General features: G+C 44.0%; 1 protein-coding gene across 1 annotated transcript in view; it reads left to right on the forward strand.

Moving 5' to 3' along the window:
• Nucleotides 1-20,582, forward strand: part of LOC122225973 — a 249,376-nt gene that overhangs the window by 214,891 nt on the left and 13,903 nt on the right. Inside the window, exon 7 of the mRNA XM_042948654.1 lies at nucleotides 12,149-12,321. Within this exon, the coding sequence (XP_042804588.1) occupies nucleotides 12,149-12,321 (173 nt within the window). The remainder of the gene's footprint in view (nucleotides 1-12,148; nucleotides 12,322-20,582) is intronic.

Raw genomic sequence — 20,582 nt, forward strand, 5'->3', positions numbered from 1 at the left:
TTGTGCACCTAAATAAAAAATCTTGATCTGTGGAGATCACTAAATGTGATATAGGATCCTGGAACAGAAAAAGGATATTAAGGAATCACTGAGGAAAAGCTGAAGAGAGGAGGGACTTTAGTTAATAATATGTATTAGTATTGGTTCACTTTTGTAACTAATGTAGCTCAAGATCTTAATAATAAGGGAAACTGGGTGTGGGGTATATGGAAACTTTATTATCTGCTTGATTGTTCTGGAAAGCTAAAATTTCTAACAAAATCTATTAATCAAAAAAAAACTGTTTTAACCCTGGAAGCTGGAAAGGATTTAGGGCAGAAGTCAAACTCCAACTCATGAGCAAAGGCACCAGTGCAAACAAGAGCTCATGAAGAGAGATTAATCATGTCAGGACAGCCTGGCATCGAGACCAGTGGGGGCTGGCCTGAGAGGATGCCCCTCGCTCTCCACCCTAATCCACATTCCTGGCCCCCAGACCTGGCCTGGGACACAGTGCAGGCCCCTCCCCACCTAGATCCACACTCCTGACCCCAGACCTGGCCTCAGACACAGTGCAGGAAGTGTCTGCTGCACCTGGTTACTGCTAGACGATGCAGGGCAGGCAGTAGGTTATTAATGAATGCATGGGCACTGCCTATGCTATGTGCTCCTTTAACAATCAACACAAACCTTACCATCCCTTGTCTGACTTGCCATCAGCAGGAACCCTTCGTGCAGAAGAAGAGAAATAAATGTAAACAAACTCAATTCAAACAAACTCAGTTCGGTGAAAACAGCCCAGAGATCTGGCTGGTGTCCGAGCTTTGGCTCCTTGCCAGCGGGGTGATTTTTCGAAAGGAACATTACCTCTCTGAGTCCCCACTTCCTCATCTGTAGAACGAGTTACATAATTTAACCTTTTCTGTCCATGTCACTAGGATGTAGTAAAAAGCCTATGTGGTGACAGACCTGAGAATTTACTTCAGTTGCTAAGCAAGGGGCTGCCTAGGACAATGCTGTTTGCACCAGCTGTCCTCCCCAAGAAGTGACCATCAGACCTTGCCTCGTCCTTCCCTTTCCCTTTCTCTATTCCTGGAATTCCACGACTCTTGCATGTCCTTGGACAGCCCCACCCTCTTGTTTCTGGGGCCTGATGCTGCTGCCCCCATTGCCTGGAACACCCTTTGCCCCTGGTCCTGAAACCTCGAGGTGTTCAGCACGTTCCAGGCTTGGCCAATGTCTCCTGGGCTTGCTCTTCCGCAGCTCTGCCACTTGTCAATGGTTCCATTCCTGTTTCCCTCCAGACACTGATCCCCACAAGAGCAAGGAGTGTGTCTGTCTTCTTCACACCACATCCTCAGAACCCAGTGTGTATCTAATGGTACACACACAATGAGCACTGAGTACTTCTGAGTGAATTCAGAAAGAAAGAAGCAAATGCATAGTAAGTGGACCCCCTGGCCAGTGCCTGGGGAACAGCTGAGGCTCCCTTCACCACTCCAGATGCTCCGACATTCTCGAGTTCCTGTTTTTACTCTGCAACTATGTGCCAGTCTCTTTACAGGTTTCTAAAAGTGCCCTGAGGCCACCCCCTAAAGAATGTATTTCCTGATCTGCTGGAGCAGAAATTTCCTGGCAGTTAGTTAAGTCACTTTGTTAAGGACTCTTGACTGAGAGCAGCAATCTCAGACTTTCAGCTCTGCCTGCTGGGTTCCACCCCAGAGGTCCTGGGAACCCCAGAAACCGTATCTGTAACGAGTTCCCAAGTGATGCTAATGTCTGGGGACCACACTTTGAGAACTGTAATTTCCAGAGGTCTAGAGCAGCACCGAAAAGATTCCCCTGGGACTGTCTCCACTTGTTGGCAAAACCGTGGCCTTTCCTTATAAGTGGAGACAAGGAATAGTTTGGGTGCTGTTTGTTTATCAGAGGTACAAAGGCCTTGCTGACCTTTATCTAGAATCCAGATTTCTTGGTTCTTTTGCTGTTTCAGTGTTCTAAATTGTTAGATTCTTAGAGTGGATCAGACAGCTGACTTGTCTTCCTACATACAAATTAAAAATTTAGGTCACAACTGACCTTGGTCGTGACCAAGGCCATGGCTTGGTCGTGTTGACCAGGCCATGTTGTGGTCGTGTATTTATTTACCCAAAGATGCTTGTGGTACACTTGCTTCCCCTCTTTAGCACTTTCATTTAAGCCAACTACATGTGAATCTTCCACTTGGCCTTGCTTTGTAAGAAAGGGGTTTGGGCTACCTCTCAGAGAGAAGGTGACAACTCTGTCCCTGCCCATTTGTACAGACCAGCCAGGGCCTGGGTTCCCTAACTTAGTCCTGGGGTCATTCTCCCACTATGGCCTCCACTCACTCCCAGAAATTTCCCCCTCTTTCCTTTTAATGCAAACACTACCTCCATTCTAGACCTGGGTGATGGAAGCTGGATATTAGACAATGAATAAAAATATTGGGACACTCATGTTGAAACACTTTTCTTTTCTCCTGAGCTGCAAGTTTGCTAGGTGAGCAATCCTCCTGTGAGCTGCTGAGACTCCAGCTGGGACTGGCTAAGAAAAAAGGCAAGGAAAGTAGGGACTCTTACAATGAGCTTTATTTCCCCCAAGACCACTGATTTTTAAATTCCCTAGAGAAGAAGGTGTGGCAGAGAGAGAGAGACAGAGACAGAGACAGAGAGTCTGTATCTTTAAGACATATTCTATAGTATTTACAGATTGAATTATATGATGTGTGAGATTTACTTTAAAATAATGCAGTGTGAAAGAAATCAAAGATCTAAATTATTGAGAGATATTTTATGTTCACAGATTAGAGGACTCAACAGAGTAAAGATGTCAGTTATCTCCAAATTGATCCACAGTTTTAATGCAATTTCTATCAAATCTCAGCAACTATAGTATTTTTTTAACTATAGACAAGATTATTCTAAAATTTATATAAAAGGGAAAGAAATGAGAATAGCTAAAACAATTCTGAAAAAGAGGAATAAAGTAGGAGGAACCACTCTACCAAATTTCAAAAATTATTATACAGCTACAGAATACTATATGGTACAGACTGTGTGGTATTGGAGGAATAAACAAATAGATCATTGGAACAGAGCAGAGTATTCAGAAATAGTGCCAAACAAAAATAGCCAACCAATGTTTTAAACAGCTTTGTTGAGATATAAGCCACATACCATACAACTCACCCACTTAAGTATAAAATTCAGTGGTTTGTGGTATATATTAGTAATTTTTTAAATTGTGGTAAATATATATTATAAAATTTGCCACTTTAATTGTATAATTCAGTGGTATTAATTATTTTTATGTGTGCAACCATCACCACTATATATCACCAAGTTTTTCATCACCCCAAATGGAAACTCTTTTAACTATTACGCAGTAATTTATCCCTATAGCCCCTTGTAACCTCTAATCTACTTTCTGTCACTAAGAATTTGCCTATTCTAGGTACCTTATATAAATGGAATCATACAATATGTGTCCTTTTGTGTCTGGCTTATTTCACTTAGCATAGTGTTTTCAAGGTTCATCCATGTTGTAGCATGTATCAGAACTCCATTCCTCTTTATGGCTGAATAATAATATTCTGTTGTATGTATATACTGCATTTTGTTTATCCATTCATCTGTTGGTGGACATTTGGGTTGTTTTCCACTTTGGGCTATTGTAAATAATATTGCTCTGGATATCGGTGCATAAGTATCTGTTTGAGTCTGATTTCAATCCTATTGGGTCTATACCTAGAAGTGGAGTTGTTAAGTCATATGGTAAGTCTATGTTTTGGTTTTTGAGGACCTGCCAAACTGTTTTCCACAGAAGCTGCACTGTTAACTTTCCTGTCAGCAGTGCCTAAGGGTCCTAGTTCGTTCAGTCTTCTTCAGTGCTGGCTATTTCCATTTTTTGTTTTTTGGTTTTTTTAATCATAGTTATCATAAAGGGTGTGAAGTGGTTATCACTGTGGTTTTGATTTGCATTTCCCTAATTATTACTGATGTTGACATTCTTTTATGTCTTTATTAGCCATTTGTGTATCTTCTTTGAAGAAATATCTACTCAAGACTTTTGCCCATTTTTTATTCAGTTTGTTGTTGTCCTTGTTCTTGAATTATAGGAGTTCTTTATATATTCTGCCTATTAATCTCTTATCAGGTATGTGATTTGCAATTATTTTTTCCCATTCTGTGGGCTTCCTTTTCACTCTCGAGACTATCCTTTGATACACAATGCTTTCAAATTTTGATGTAGTCCAGTTTATCTATTTTTTCTTTTGTTACCCATACTTTTAGTCATATGCAAGAAACCATTCTCCCATCCAAGTCTTAAAGACTTTCCTCTGTTTTCTTCTAAGAGTCTTACAGTTTTTGTTCTTATATTTAGGTCTTTGATTCATTTTGAATTAATTTTTGTGTATGATATAAGGTAAGGATTGAACTTCATTCTTTTGAATGCAGAATTTCAGTTTCCCAACACTGTTTGTTGAAAAGACTATCTTTTCCCCTCACTGACTGTCTTGGCATCTTGGTCAAAAATCAAATGACTATATGTATGAATGAGGGTTTATTTCTGGGATCTCTGTTTTATTCTTTTGGCTCATATGTCTATCCTTAGGACAGGGCTCACTGTTTGATTACTGTGGCTGTCTAGTAAGTTTTGAAATCAGGAAATGTGAGTCCTCTAACTTAATTTTAAAGGTTTTGTTTTTGGTTTTGTTTTGTTTTGTTTTTTAGATAATTTTGGCTATTCAGGGTCCCTTTAGATTCTATATAAATTTTAGGAGGAGTTTTTCTATTTCTGTAAAAATGCCATTGGGATTTTGATGGAGGTTACATTGAATCTGTAGATTGCTTTGCATAGTAATGTCATCTTAATATTAACTTTACCATTTCATGAATACAAAATGTCTTTCCATTTATTATATTTTTTGTAATGCCTTTCAGCAGCGTTTTGTAATTTTCAGTGTACACATCTTTTGCCTTCTTGGTTAAACTTATTCCTAAGTATTTTTATTATTTCCTTTTTTAATGTTTATTTATTTTGAGAGAGAGAGATAGAGAGACAGAGAGAACATGCACACATGAGCAGAGCAGGGGCAGAGAAAGAGAGAGAATCCTAAGCGGGCTCTAGGCTCTGAGCTATCAGTGCAAAGCCAGATGCAGGGCTCAATCCCACGTTTCATGAGATCATGACCTGAGCTGAAGTCGGACGTTTAACCAGCTGAGTCACCCAGCTGTCCCTGGTGCTAATTTTTATTCATGTGTTTGGTAGAATTCACTAGTGAAGCCATCTACTCTTAGGCTTCTCTCTTTTGGGTAGCTTTTGATTACTGCTTCAATCTCCCTACTAATTTTAGGTATATTCAGATTTTCTGATTCTTCTTTAGTCAGTTTTGGTAAGTGTGTGTTCCTAAGAATTTGTCCATATCATCTAGTTTATGTAGGTATACAACAGTTGACAAAACAAAACAAAACCCAACTCAAAATGGATCATAGATTTACATGTAAAAGGTAAAAGACTTTTAGAAGACAACATAAGTGAAAATATTTTAGAACTAGGGTTTGTGATGAGTTCTTAGGACATGATTCCAAAAGCATGATCCATAAAAGGGAAAATCAATGAATTGAACTTTATCAAAATTTAAAATTTTTCTTCATGAAAACCTTTGTTTTTTTTTAATTTTTTTTTAACGTTTATTTATTTTTGAGAGAGAGAGAGACAGAGCATGAACGGGGGAGGGTCAGAGAGAGGGAGACACAGAATCTGAAACAAACTCCAGTCTCTGAACTGTCAGCACAGAGCCCGACACGGGGCTTGAACTCACGGACCACGAGATCGTGACCTGAGCTGAAGTCATTCGCTCAACCGACTGAGCCACCCAGGTGCCCCATGAAAACCTTTATTAAGAGGATGAAAAAATAAGCTGCTAAGAGAAAATATTTTCAAATCACATATCTGACAAAGGACTCACATCTAGAAAATATAAAGAGTTTTCAGGGGTACCTGGCTGGTTCAGTCAGTAGAGCATGAGACTCTTAATCTTAGGGTTGTGAGTTCAAGTCCCATGTTGTGTGTGGAGATTAGTTAAATAAAATCTTTAGGAGTGCCCAGGTGGCTCAGTTGGTTAAGCATCCAACTTTGGCTCAGGTCATGATCTTACAGTTTAAGAGTTTGAGCCCTGCATCAGGCCCCACACTGATAGTGCAGAGCCTCCCCCACTTGCACTCTCTCTCTCTCCCTGTGTCAAAATAAATAAATACGTTGCTTCTCGTCAGGGAAATACAAATCAAAACCATACTCAGATACCACCTCATGCCAGTCAGAATGGCTAAAATGAACAAATCGGGAGACTATAGATGCTGGAGAGGATGTGGAGAAACGGGAACCCTCTTGCACTGTTGGTGGGAAAGCAAACTGGTGCAGCCACTCTGGAAAACATTGTGGACGTTCCTCAAAAAATTAAAAATAGATCTACCCTATGACCCAGCAAGAGCACTGCTAGGAACTTACCAAAGGGATACAGGTGTGCTAATGCATCGGGGCACTTGTACCCCAATGTTTATAGCAGCACTTTCAACAATAGCCAAATTATGGAAAGAGCCTAAATATCCATCAACTGATGAGCGGATGAAGAAATTGTGGTTTATATACACAATGGAATACTACGTGGCAATGAGAAAGAATGAAATATGGCCCTTTGTAGCAACGTAGATGGAACTGGAGAGTGTTATGCTAAGTGAAATAAGTCATACAGAGAAAGACAGATACCATATGTTTTCACTCTTATGTGGATCCTGAGAAACTTAACAGAAGACCATGGGGGAGGGGAAGGAGAGGAAAAAAAAAAAAGTTAGAGAGGGAGGGAGCCAAACCATAAGAGACTCTTAAAAACTGAGACTCCTCTTAAAAACTGAGAACAAACTGAGGGTTGATGGGGGGTGGGAGGGAGGGAGGGAGGAGTGATGGGTATTGAGGAGGGCACCTTTTGGGATGAGCACTGGGTGTTGTATGGAAACCAATTTGACAATAAATTTCATATTATAAATAATAAATAAATAAATAAATAAATAAATAAATAAATAACTTTCTCACAGATAAATAAATAAATAAACTTTAAAAATAAAATATTTAAAAATATATATAATTTAACATTTTAAATAAAAAAAAAGAAAAAAGAATTTTCAGGGGTACCTGACTGGTTCAGTTGGGAGAGCACATGACTCTTGATTTTGGGATCATGATTTGAAGCCCCATGGTGAGGGCAGAGTTTACTTGATAAAAAAAAAGGGTTTTTTAAGAATTTTCAAATCTCCACATTAAAGCAATAAACAATCTAATTAGGAAAGAGGCAAAAAAAAAAAAAAACCTGAAGGAATACTGCACCATTAAAAATATATGGATGACAAATAATCACATCAAAAAATGTTCAACAGCACCTGCCCTTTGGGAAATGCAAAATAAGACCATGATGCAATATCACTGTACACCTATCAGAATGTCTAAAATATAAAATTGTGACAATACGAAATTCAGGTAAGGATTCTTGAGAAATGTACATTACTGGTGAGTATGTAAAATGGTACCACTACTCTGGAAAACTGTTCTGCAGTTTCTTAAAAAACTAAACACTTGGGGCACCAGGGTGGCTCAGTCGGATGAATGTTCGACTCTGGATTTCAGCTCAGGTCATGATCTCACAGTTCGTGAGGTCAAGCCCTTCCTTGAGCTCTGCCATATGACCTGGCAATTACACTCCTGAGCAATTACATTCATCCCAGAGAAATGAAAACTTGTTCATAGTACCTTTATTTGTAACAGTGTAAAATTGGAAATCACTTGGATGTCCGTCAGTGGGCTGAATAGTTAAACAAACCTGTAAACCCATTGCATGGAATACTAGTAAGCAATAAAAAGGAATGAGGTTTAAATACAAACAACTCAGACAGACCTCAAGGGCCTTTGGCTGAGTGAAAAAGTCAACCTCTAAAGCTTACATACTGGTTGCTGTGGTGGTTACACAAATCTACACAGGTGATAAAATGACTTAGAACCATATACACACATTGTACCAAGGTCATTTTCCTGGCTGTGATATTATATTAGAATTCCATAAGCTGTAATCACTGTGTGAAGGGTACACAAGACCTCTTCACTACTGTTACAAATTCCCTACACTCTATGGTTATTTCAAAATAAAAAGTTTTTTTAATGCTCTAGAGGAGAAGGTATGCCACTCAGACAACCTTTGATGGATTATAGTTTGTTTTAGATGTGTATTGCAGCTACATTTTTTATAAAGACAGAGTCCTCATCTCTTATAAATATATACTACAGTATTTACAGATGGAATTATGTCATATCCTGGATCTGTGGAGAGGGGATAAAGATGAAGCAAGATTGCCCTCATGTTGAGAATTGTTGAAGCTGGATGATGGGTGTACAAGATTCATTTACACTGTCATCTCTTCATTTGTACATATTTCAAACTTTCCATTATAAAACAATTTAAAAACATAAATCAAATAAAAATGATGAGGGTTCCTTGGGACTCTTGATTGCGTGGGTCAGTGGCAGAACTATTAGCTCCTGCCCCCAAGCTGGGCTCAGACCATTGCTGCCAGGCTAGAGCAGAGGGCTTTCTCGGGTCAGTTCCAGGGACAGGATGTTGCTCTCAAGTCACATGCTTCTGTTTCCATATTCAGCCACATGCATGGAACTTTAACTGTATTCCTGGTATTGGCTCTGCCAGGCCTCATAGGCTCTGCCTTCAACTATTCCTCTTCTAGGCCTCTCTGCGTTCATTTATTCATCTCTCCACTTTTTTATTCATCTGTTCTGTCATTCCGCTGTACACCATTCTCCCACCCATCTGTCTACTCATTCATTTCTTTAACACTTACAGAAGTCTACATCAATGAATAAGGCATGGCTACTGCCTTTGGGAGAGACAGTCAGACAATGCAATATATAGGGGACGTATGATAAATGCCATAACCATTGTCTGTACAAAGCACCTCGGGAGTGAAATAGAAGCCGATGTCAGTCCTTGGAGTGATGATGTCTAATAAGACTTGCACAGAGGAGGTAATGCTTGAGGTGAGTCTTGAAAGTTAATATTTTCACCTATGTTTGGCTCACCCGGGTAATCCGGGATAATCTCCCTATTTTGAGGTCAGCTGGTTTGCAGACTTAATTCCATCTGCAACCTTAATTCCTCTTTGTCATGTAAAATAACATATTCATGGACTCCAGGGATTAGGATTTTGACATCTTTGGGGGTCCATTACTCTGCCTCCCACAAGAATAGAGTCAACAACTTGATTTAAGGACAGAGCAAACATTATGGATCCATAGGAAAGGACCATCTATTCCACAAATAGTGCTAAGACAATCGCTTATCTTTACAGAAAAAATGAAATTGGATTCTAAAGGTTCTGGACCCCATTATCATGTGTGCTCCCACCACCAAGCAATTCTCAGGCACCAGTGAGGTGTCCTACGATTCAACTCAATTCTCACACTTTCTACCTGGAGATAGCATCAGATCCCACAGATTAACAGGGCTCAGTCCTGTACGACTACCCTTCTCCCACTTTGGACACTAGTCACAAACTCCAGGTGCTTCTGACCAACAGGCTGTAGATTGGAGGTTCCAGCTGACTCCCACCTTGTGTTCAAGTAATTTGCTAGAGTAGCTCACAGAACTCAGAGAAACACTTTACTGACTGATTACTGATTTATTATAAAAGGATATAACTCAGGAACAATGAAATGGAAGACATGTATAGGCAAGTAACGCGGGAAGGGTCACAGAGCTGCCATGCCCTCTCCAGGTATGCCACTCTCCCAGTCTCTGTGTGTTCACCAACCAGAAAGCTCTCCAAACACTGTCCTTTGGGTTTTTATAGAGGCTTCATTATGCAGGCATGATTGACTAAATCATTGGCCATTGGCTATTACCTCAACCTCCAACCCCTCTCCCTGCCCCAGAAGTAGGTTGGGGGATGGGACTAAAAATTCTAAACCTCTAATCTCAGGGTTGTTTCCCTGGCAACCATCCCCATCCCTAGGTTACCTAGGGGCTTTCTGGAAGTCAGATTAACGTAACAAAAAACCTTTATCTCTCTTATCACTGGATATTCCCAAGGGTTTTAGGAGGTCTTTGCCTGGACCGGGTGGAAGACCAAATACAAATTTCTTATTATAAATCACAGTACCACAGATTCCAACCCACACAATACACGATAAACAATACACAAATATATTCCCAATTGCATAAAAACTTAATGTCAAAAGAAAAACTATAGGGGGTACCTGGGGGGCCCAGTCAGTTAAGTGTCTGACTCTTGATCTCAGCTCAGGTTTTGATCTCAGAACCATGAGTTCAAGCCCCATGTTGGGCTCCATGCTGGGCATGAGCCCTACTTAAAACAAAACAAAACAAAAACACTATAAAACATTGAAGAATAACATAGGAAAATATTGTAACTTTGAGGTAGGGAAGAGTTTCCTAAACACAAAACCATATAGGACAAGATTGATAAATTAGGAGACAGGACAAGCCACAAAGTGGGAGACCATATTTATGATACATGTGGGTGACAAAGATTTAGTATGGAGAATGAGAGCAGTGTATGTACATATATATATATACATAGAAATAAACTTTTTTTACATTAATGATTACATTAAAGACCAACAAGCTCAGTTGACATAGATATTTCATATGAAAGGAGATACTAGTGACTCATAAGTATAGATAAGGTGTGTTTACCTCATTAGTGATCAGAGACGGGTGAATTCAAACCACAGTAAGATATGATTCCATACCCATCAGCCTGTCAACAATGTCTGACAATGCCAGTCCTCAGAGTGGTGGGAACATTCATACACACTGTCGGAGGTCTTAAGTGGTAGAATAGCTTTGGGAAACAGTTTGGCATACCTACAACCCAGGAATGCCAAACCTGGGCACCTGCCCCCTAGAGCATGACTTCACACCAGGGGTAATAATTTTGCCAAAGGGGGCAAAAATCTTAGGTATTATGATAGTTTGTGGCTTTCCAAAGAGCCACAGAACATAAAACAAACACAAGGTGTATTTGTAGTATTAAATTTTCATTGAGATGATTAGGAAAACCATGTATAAAAGGCTCTTTAGGGGTTAATAATGAGAAAGAGTTGAGAAACACCATCCGAGGTGAAATTCTAAGACATGTGCCCAGGAGGTTTGTAGGTATGTTTGCAATGCCATCGTTCACACTGGCAACAACACAGAAAAGCACCCAATGTCTCCAGCAGTGCAATGGGTATGTAAAATGTGACGTATTCATAAAATGCAAGATTGTGCAGCAGTGAGACTGAATCAGTCACAGCTGCATAACCCAAAAAAAAGCTGTTGAGTAAAAAAAAAAAAAAAAAAAAAATTGAATTGAGAAAGAAACAAAGAAAGAAAGAAAGAAAGGTCAGTCAGTCAAAGAGAAGCTACTGGATGGTCCCATTTATGTAAGGTCAAACCATGCAAAACTTGACAGAAATAAATGCTAAATACAGCATGGGTATGATTTATAGAACTTTGAAATATTGGATAGCCCTAAAGGAAAGAGAGAAGAGAGGGGAATGCAATTGGAGTAGGGCATACAGGTGGTTCAATTCTAAGACTCTGGTGTTTTTCTTAAACAGAGTAAGTACTATGGGAGTTCATTTTATTAATTTTCTACCTATATTTAAATGTATATACTATATTTCTTTGGAGATATATATATATATATATATATATATATATATCTCCAAATACATATATTCATATATATATATATATATATATATATATATATATTTCATAATAAATTGTTAGCATTATTCTTAAGGGCCTTCTATCAGACTTGGCATGTTGGTTCAGATGGAGGGGCTCTTGAATGCCATGCTCTGGCAGATATATGAGTTTCCTTGTTTATGGAGTTGGTGGGAATTGAATGGTGATTAACAGTGATGGGGTGAAAGTCAACCAGTGCCCTCTTTCAACTAGACAACGATTTTGCAGCAAAAAATGGTTTGAGAAACTAGTTCCCAGGTCTTCTCCCTCCTCTCGAAGGAGCATTTATCCTGAAAAAGGTGATCTCCTTCTCTGCCTGTCCCTCTTCCTCAGCTCCTCTTTGCCAGCTGGTGTCTCTCCTTCCAGCTATCCCTGATGGAGTTCTGGACCCGGCCATCCGTGCTGACGAGGCAGGGAGTGAGGAGGACCTGTATGAGGACCTGCACAGCTCCAGCCACCACTACAGCCACCCTGGAGGGGGTGGTGAGCAGCTGGCCATCAATGAGGTAAGGTCAGGGCTGCATGGGTGAAGGGAAGGGACTGGGACAGATTGCTTGGCTGTCAGGATGAGTCCAGCATGCTCACACAGACCTAGATGTCCACAGGCTCTGTGTTCCAAGCAGATGGCAGTGGCACCAGCATGCACACAACACCATTTGAGCCTGTGGTTCTCCCTTTAGGATGTGGTATCTGCTAGCAGAGCTAGCCCAAATACAGAGCCCACCCCTCTGCCATTATGGACCTACAGGGAACCCAGAATGGCAGGCATGACTCAGGACCTACAATCAAAGTGTACTGGTCTATCCTACCCAATTCCTGGATGCAGGAACTCTGCTTGGTGGAAGGAAGGCCAGGGCTTAGCCCCCTCCCTCCAAGAAGTTTTCAGGACAGGAGGGGAGTGAGGCAAGTGAAAATTGATTTCTTTCCTGTTGACTCCTAGAGCTCAAAACTTATTATGGTTGCTATGACAACTGTGTGCAAGTTACTCTTTTTTTTCTCTTTCTGTTCCTACCTACGCAGAAGAAATTAGTGACAAACTTCCTCTAGGCAAAACTGGTTCCCATACCGAGGACTCCTTCTGCATTGTCCAAGGACAGAGAAATTTTGAGACCTTGACTCCTCTCTTTTTATCACTTATACTCCTATTTTCTCCCCTTCTTCGCTTTTAATTCGGGGGTGGGGGGCATTAAACATAATGTGGTCCATAACCCACATCCATAACAACACCATGTTCTCTTCCTAGTCATGAGCTACTATCTATTAATGCTTCATCAAAACCAGAATCTGACCACCCAGGATCTTACACCTCGGAAGGGATCAATTTACAGTTTGAGTGAATGAGTGGGCTGGTGGGCTTCTCAGAAACCCTCAAGGAGTGTCCTGTCCTTATTACCTACTTACTGGACAGATGGTTACAAACTGTTGATGGTGGATGAACTCTTTCCCCAGGCCCAGCTCTGAATAAATGATTTAAAACAGTCATTGAATAATGCTTTATTCAAGATCCATTTGTTAAAGAATACATATTCAAATAAGTTAAATAAGTTGATTTTTCCAATACATAAAGCCTTTCTTTAAGTGCTTCTCATAAGTTATTTTGAATGGAAGATGTCCTAAAATTATGTCTTCTTAAGCAGAATTCACAGATAATGGTTTTTCTTGAAGTCTCAGGCTGCCCTCCTCAGTCTTGGGCCCCAGCCCTGGTGGAGAGCAGCATGGTGAAGAGGGGAGAATCCGGACTTTGGGGCCTCCCACTCCTGGATGGGAGTTCCTCCCTGCCCAGTACCCTGCCTGGCGTAAAGCTCTGAGCAGCTAACCCTCTGAATTCTGGTTTACTTAACTGTAAACAAGGATAGCCATAAGCTTACATAAGGACTAACTGAAATAACATAGATAACCTGGCATATGGTGGGTTCTCCAGCAATGAGGATGATAGTGAGGAAGGATTGCTAACATAAAGCTTTTAGAGACTCTGAACAGTTGTGGGGATATTTGATTGGCCATCAGTGCTGCATTGTTAGAGGTCTTGTGTCTGCTTTTCATAGTTGTGTATCTCTTACTTGAGGGTGAAATTCTGGTCTGTCATATCTTGCTGCTGGTAAGGAAGTGCCTTCTGGGGCCCTTGACAAGTTATTCATTCTAAAAGGTTTTGGATAAGGAAAGCCAAGAGCCAGGAGTGCTCTAAGAGAACTAATAGCTGCTGGCAGAGGGCACCTCTATGAAGGAAATAAAGGTAATTTAGATCATGAATTGGATAGCGCCTATTTTAGCTGCTTAGAGACTTTGTTTCTTGTTTGGTTCAAAGGTCTTTCTTGGTATTTGAGGTTCCTGAGTAGACCGGGGGGGGGGGGGGGGTGGGGGGGGGGGCGGAGGGGTGATGTTGTATCTTATGTTTAGAGTGCTTGGTGCTTCAGGGTACTTGTCTTTCCTGGACATGCCCCTGTGGGGAAGGACATGTCACATCATGCAGGAGGGCAGCCAGTCAGACTGGGGAGCCCCTCTCCAGTGATGCAGCGGCAAATGCAGGTGTCAGTGTCCACCAGGCTGCTCTCCTTCATGAGACCCACCAGCACTTCTAGATCCCTTTTCAGGGCAACATAGCATGAAGGGCAGGGCCTGGGTTTGGAGGCTGGCAGCACTGCATCTGCCCCCCAACCCTGCCACTGGACAGTGGAGGACATGTGGCCAGTCATCCCCTCCTCAGGGCCTCAGTTTCCTCTGGTGGGATGGGTGTGTCACTTGAGCTGCACTGGCAGCTACAGGAGGGTCACTGTACCCAGGTGTATAAGGGACTTAGGAAAGGCAGCACCCATTTGTCGGCAGCATTGAATAGACCCACTTTATCAGAAACTGAAGAGATATAAAAGGTGATTCTGCAATAAGGCTAGTTCACTTGGCCTTCCAAGAGCAGTGAAGCCCCACCATGAATGCCCTGAACACACCAGCACTCACTGCTGGTTCACATGTGTGGCAAGCTGATTTGCTAGGGTCAACATGAGTTTCATACTTAAGAGATTATAGCAGCAACAGATGTCAGAGAAAAGTCCATACTAAAGAATATTTATCTTGCTCTAAAATCACATATTCACTTCTATTTTTTAGACACACATATCATGTTCTAAATTGTGACACTTTCTTGTTTGTATTGACCTCAGAAGAAGACACCACATCTCAGTTTCCTAAACAGAAGGGAGTTCAAACCATCCAGTCCAAAGCGCAGTAGACATAGGGGAGAATAGTGAAGCATTTTTGTATTCTGGGTACAGAAGAAATGAGTGCATGTGCTCACAAACACATGCACCTGCAGGTTTATGAGTGTGATGTGTATATGTGTGTGTTGGATGCATGTGACATATTTACTGAGCATGTAATTACTGTCAAGTAATGTCCCAGGCCCTGGGATACAGAATATATAGGAATGTTGAGGGTGGGGGTAGACAGTGCATGTCTGTGTGCTGACAAAAGTGAAAAGGGACACAATATCATATTCATTCTGTATTCTCTGCATCTCACTTGTGCCTTGCGCCTTGTGATGGTCCAGACCCTGCAACATGAGTTAACTGCAGTGCCTAGAAGTGTTCCTTTTTTTTTTTTTTTTTTTTTTAGCATCATGCGGTCTGGTACCTTGTCCAGATGCCCATGACTGAGGCCTATGTCTGTCTGCCCAATTCCTCACCCTCTTCCCGGCCTTTCCCAGCCTTTCCCTGCCTCATGAGGCTCTGAGCATACTTTGCTGGGCTGGAGTCAGGCCTGAGGGTATCATTAGCCCAAGGATTTTTTTCTGGGATTGAGGGCTGAAAGGAGAGGTGTCTTCTTTTCATTTCCACCAGTCCTACACCACCCCCCCCCCCCGCCCAGTTGTGAGATGGGACCAGAGGAGGGGAGGGCATGGCTCCTGGCCTGGGGTCTTCTGATGCCCCCTCCGCTGTGCTGTGGGTGGCAGCATCTCCCCTGGGGGTCAGGTCATGGCTGCATTAACAAAGGGCGCATGTGTGGAGCCAGTCTTCCCTAGTTCTGCCCACTACCTGACTCTGGCTCTGAGGGTCTTATTGTATCCAGGTCTGCTCCAAGCACCTGATGTCCCCACTCTAGGAGGGCATGGAGGGGGCGTGCCAAGAACAGTTCCTGGATCCTCCTGCTGAGAAGAGATAAGTGTGAACTAGAGGGCAGTCAGACATAAATCTTGTCCTCTAACCTGGGGCTTAGAGCATAATAGGAGCTCTACCAATAATTAGGCCAGCACAGCGGGTGGGAAGCAGGACTGTCCTGGCCCACAGGCCATAGGGTAACCTGAGGATAGAAGAGAGTCTTGCCATCCTCAAGCTCCCAGAAACTCTTTGTGGAACACTAAGAGGACACTCAGGACACCAGGCCAGCTTATGACCTCCCCCTCCATGGAGATAGTCTGACCTTCTCTCCAGGTGTTTCTGTCTTCCCCAGTGTCTGTGAGCCTGGAGATCCATCCCAAGGCCTACCTGGCTCTGGTACCCCTTCTGGCACCAGCCCAAGGGAAGAGCCTGATACTGGTCAGTGCCCCAGATACCTTTTCATGCCTTGTTGTTGGACAACAACCTCACTTAACTCTCCATGAGATGGGGTAGCAGGAGACCCTGGGCCAGGACTGTAAGTTGTCTGGTGGCCAGCACACCCAGAGCAGTTTTCCTCATCCATCCCCAAGCTACAGTGCTGGGGGCTTATCCCTCATCTGTCCAAACACCTATGTCACCTGTCCATCTCCCTGCCAGTCCTGTCACTGGCAGTGCCTCCCTGCAACTCCCTGCTACCTCCTCCACTTATCTTCCCCTCCCTGGCTTGGAACCATCCAGTTTGAACCCCTCAAGAGCCAAGGCCTTTGCTTTCAAGCTTTTCTGGCTTTGCTTTTTTGGTCATGAAACATACACAAAAAGGACGTTGCCATTGTGTTCCCTGCTATCACCCCAGTTCACCAGGATCAAAAGTCTGGGTGCCGCCCGGCAAGGCAGTGGCCACCTCTTAGGTCTTGGTCCCAGCCCAGGTTCAGAGGTTCTTCTGCCCCAAGGTGGTCAGCTACAGGGGAGACAGAGGTCTTGTTCCAGAAATGGGCCATGGCTGAAGCCCTAAAACAGGCCTCTGGGGCCAGTACAGCATCAGGTAGAGTGCTATAGACCCACAGCCCTCAGCACGGTGCTGACCAGTGGATTCCCAGAACTGTCCTCTGTGCCTTTCTTCCTTGGAACCACAGGAACACAATGAAACATCTGGCCTAAAGTCAGGACTTCTGAGCCACACCCTCCCAAGAGGGCATGTCACACAGTCTTACAAAGGAGCCCTGGGATTTGGGGTGGCTGGGAGCCTTTGATGCCTTCTGTTACCCCACTATCCTCCTGAGAAATTGAGGGAGCAAATCTTGAGCCTAGTTTTCTGAACTGAAGAGAAACAGAAAAATGACTTTCCCCTCACGACCAGACAGATGGGAACAGAACCTTTAGATCTGAGGAGGGCAGCCAGCCTCTCTGGATGTAATCCTAGCCCTCCCCTGGCACACACACAGGTACCCACATGTGCACATATATCCCGGCACCTGCTTGGGGTGTTCAGCAGGATGGTGGTGTCCACAGGTGACTCATCTGTACTCACTCACATGCATGTAGTACTAACACACACACAGAAACCTCAATATACAGGAAACAAAGTCACTCATGTGTGAACACGTGCCTCTGCCCAAATTCCATGACTCCTTCTACCCCGGGAGGCCATAGTGTTGAGCATGGAGCCTGGAAATCTCTGAGCAGGTCTTTCTGATCTGCCTTTAAGTCTCCTTGGCCTGCTTGGCTGCATCCTTCTGATCCATCAGAGGGGCATGGTGACTGTGACAGAGCACATCTTTGTGGATGGAGTGATAGACACCTGCACATGAGCTTTGAACCCTACAGGGCTAAGTGTACAGTCTGTCAGGGAGGCAGTGGGAACTCCCCAGGAGGGAGCATAATAGGAACTGACATAGGATACTCCTGCATAGCTGACACAGGATTTTTTTAAAAAGCTGCTGAACCACATGCAGAAGATGAAATTGGGCCCTTAACTCACACCATACACAAAAATCAACTCAAAATGGATTAAAGACTTAAACCAAAAACCTGACACCACAAAAGTACTAGAAGAAAATAGGGAAAAGCTTCTCAACATTGGTCTGGGCAATGTTATTTTGGATATGATGCCAAAAGCACATGTAACAAAAGCAAAAATAGATAAGTGGGATTACACCAGGCCTAAAAGCTTCTGTACATTAAAGGAAACTATCAACAGAGTGAAAAGGCAATCTGTGGAATGGGAGAATGTATTTGCAAACCATATATCTGATAAAGGATTAATATCCAAAATATATAAGTAATTCATACAACCCAGTAGCAAAAAACCCAAATAATCCATTTTTAAAATGGACAGAGGACCTTAATAGACATTTCTCAAAAGAAGATACACAGAATGGCCAACAGGTATATGGACAGATGTTCACCATTGCTAATCATCAGAGACATGCAAACCAAAATCACAATGAGATATCACCTCACATCTCTTACAGTGGCTATTATTAAAAAGACAAAAGATAAGTGTTGGTGACAGTGTGGAGAAAAGGAAACCCTTATAAACTATTGATGGGAATGTAGATTGGTACAGCCAGTAAGGAAGCTCCTCAAAAAATTTAAAATAGAATTATTATGTGATCCAGCAATCATATTTGTGGGTGTTCCAAGAAAATGGGATCAGGATCTCGAAGAGATATGTGCACTCCCATCTTCTCTGCAGCATTATTCAGTAGCAAAGACATGGAAACAACCTAAGCGTTCATTGCGTGATGATTGGACAAGCAAAATGTGGTTTATATGCCATGGAATATTATTCAGCCTTTAAAAGGGAAAGCCCACCATTTGTGACATCATGGATGAACTTGGAGGACATTATGCTAAGTGAAATAAGCCAGACACAGAAAGATGAAAAGTGTGTCATCTTACTTATTATATGTGTAATCTAAAAGTCAAACAAACTCATAGAAGCAGAAGATAGGGGATTGCCTGGAGTTGAGGGAGGGAAAAATAGGGACATGTCAGCCAAAGTATACAAAGTTTCTGTTGTGCCAGATGACTAAATTCTGGAGATCTAATGTGCAGCATGGCAGCATGGTGACTATAGTTAAGGAGTACTGTGTTGTATACTTGAAGTGTGTGAAGTGGTTAGATCTTAGTGTTGTCACCACACACACACACACACACACACACACACGAGAAGTGATAGGGTAATTAGCCTGATTGTGGTGATTATTTCACAATGTATACCTATTTCAAAACATCAAATTATATCTCTTAAATATATACAATTTTTGTCAGTTATACCTCAATAAAACGGTGGCGGGGGGTGGGGGGCGAGAAGGGGAGTAGCCACTGAAGAAGCCAGCTGCTTTCCCAAAGGAACAAAATGCTGCTGGGATGGGTCAGTAAGGAGAAGTCCTGAGTCAGGACCTTCCTGGAGCACCTCCATGTGGGTGATGCCTCAGTCTGTCCTGACTCCACCATCCCTGTATTCCTAGGGGCTTTTATGAGTGAGCAAATTACCTGACCTTTGCAAGATGCGTTGACTCCTGAAGTGGGGGCCACGACAGCTCTTGGTATTAGGGATCAGAGCCCCTGGCCTATCCCCATGGCCCGGTACCCCAATACTGTGAAGCTTTGAGGCACCCCCCACGCACCTCCTCCCACGCCCTGCCCCGAGCGCCGCCGCGGCCCTCCGCGCCCGGTCAGTGCGGGGCCCCCGATCACCGGGAGCGCGTCTAGGTCCCCCTAGGAACCCCCCCCCCCCCCCCCCCCGTCAGGAGGCGCCCCGGGCAGGCCGCCTCGCACGCCCGAGCCTCCTCACCCCTCCCACCCCGGCTCCCCCGCCCCTGCGGCCGGCTCGGTTGCTAGGGCTGCGGGGCCTGGAGACGCGGCGCGCACGTCGCGAGCTGAGCTGGAGAAGCCCCGGGCCCGGTGACCGCAGCGGCTCCGCCCCCCTCCGGGCGCTCCGGGCCACCCCGCTCCCGCCCTATCGCGGCGGGATCTCAGGGCCGCACGGGGCTGGCAGGCCGGGGCCATGGCCAGGGCCCCGCAGTCCCGGCGACGCCCCGCGGCGCCCGGCAGCGCCCTGCGCGCCTTGCTGCGCTGCAACCTGCCCCCCGGCGCCCAGCGCGTGGTGGTCTTCGCCGTGCTGGCGCTCCTGGTCCTCATCAACGTCGTGCTGATATTCCTGCTGGCCTTCCGCTGACCGCCCGGGCAGGGCGCCGCGGGGGATCGCGCAGGGGTGAGTGGCGCCGCGCCGCCAAGCATCTTCCTTTTCAGCCGCGTCCTCCGCAGTGCCCGCAGTGGCCGGAGGTGCGCCGGCTGACCCCGCCTGGCCCTGGTGCCCCCCTCCTCTGCCAGCTCCATGTGCCACGGCCCAGTGTGTGCGTGCGTCCCCCGGGTGATGCGGCCCTGCAGGTGACTCTGGGGCTTGGTGACCCTTGTGCCACGGGGTTCTTCTGCCTGTCCTTTGTGCCGTGCGCGTGTGCGTGTACCTAAAATGGCGTGTCTCTTCGTGTAACTGAGGATGCGGATGCAGCTGTGGACACGGCTGTCTGTGGTTGTCTGGAAAGTGTACGTGTGACTGCCGTGTGCGCGGAACTGGACATGCGTTTCTGTGTGGGTTGAAAAATGGGGAGATGAGTGGGTTCCTGTGCACGTGTCATCTATAGTAGCTTTATCCAGGTTAGTGGTCTCGGCCA

Source organism: Panthera leo, chromosome C1 (assembly GCF_018350215.1).
Source record: "Panthera leo isolate Ple1 chromosome C1, P.leo_Ple1_pat1.1, whole genome shotgun sequence".
NCBI classification, from domain to species: Eukaryota; Metazoa; Chordata; class Mammalia; order Carnivora; family Felidae; genus Panthera; species Panthera leo.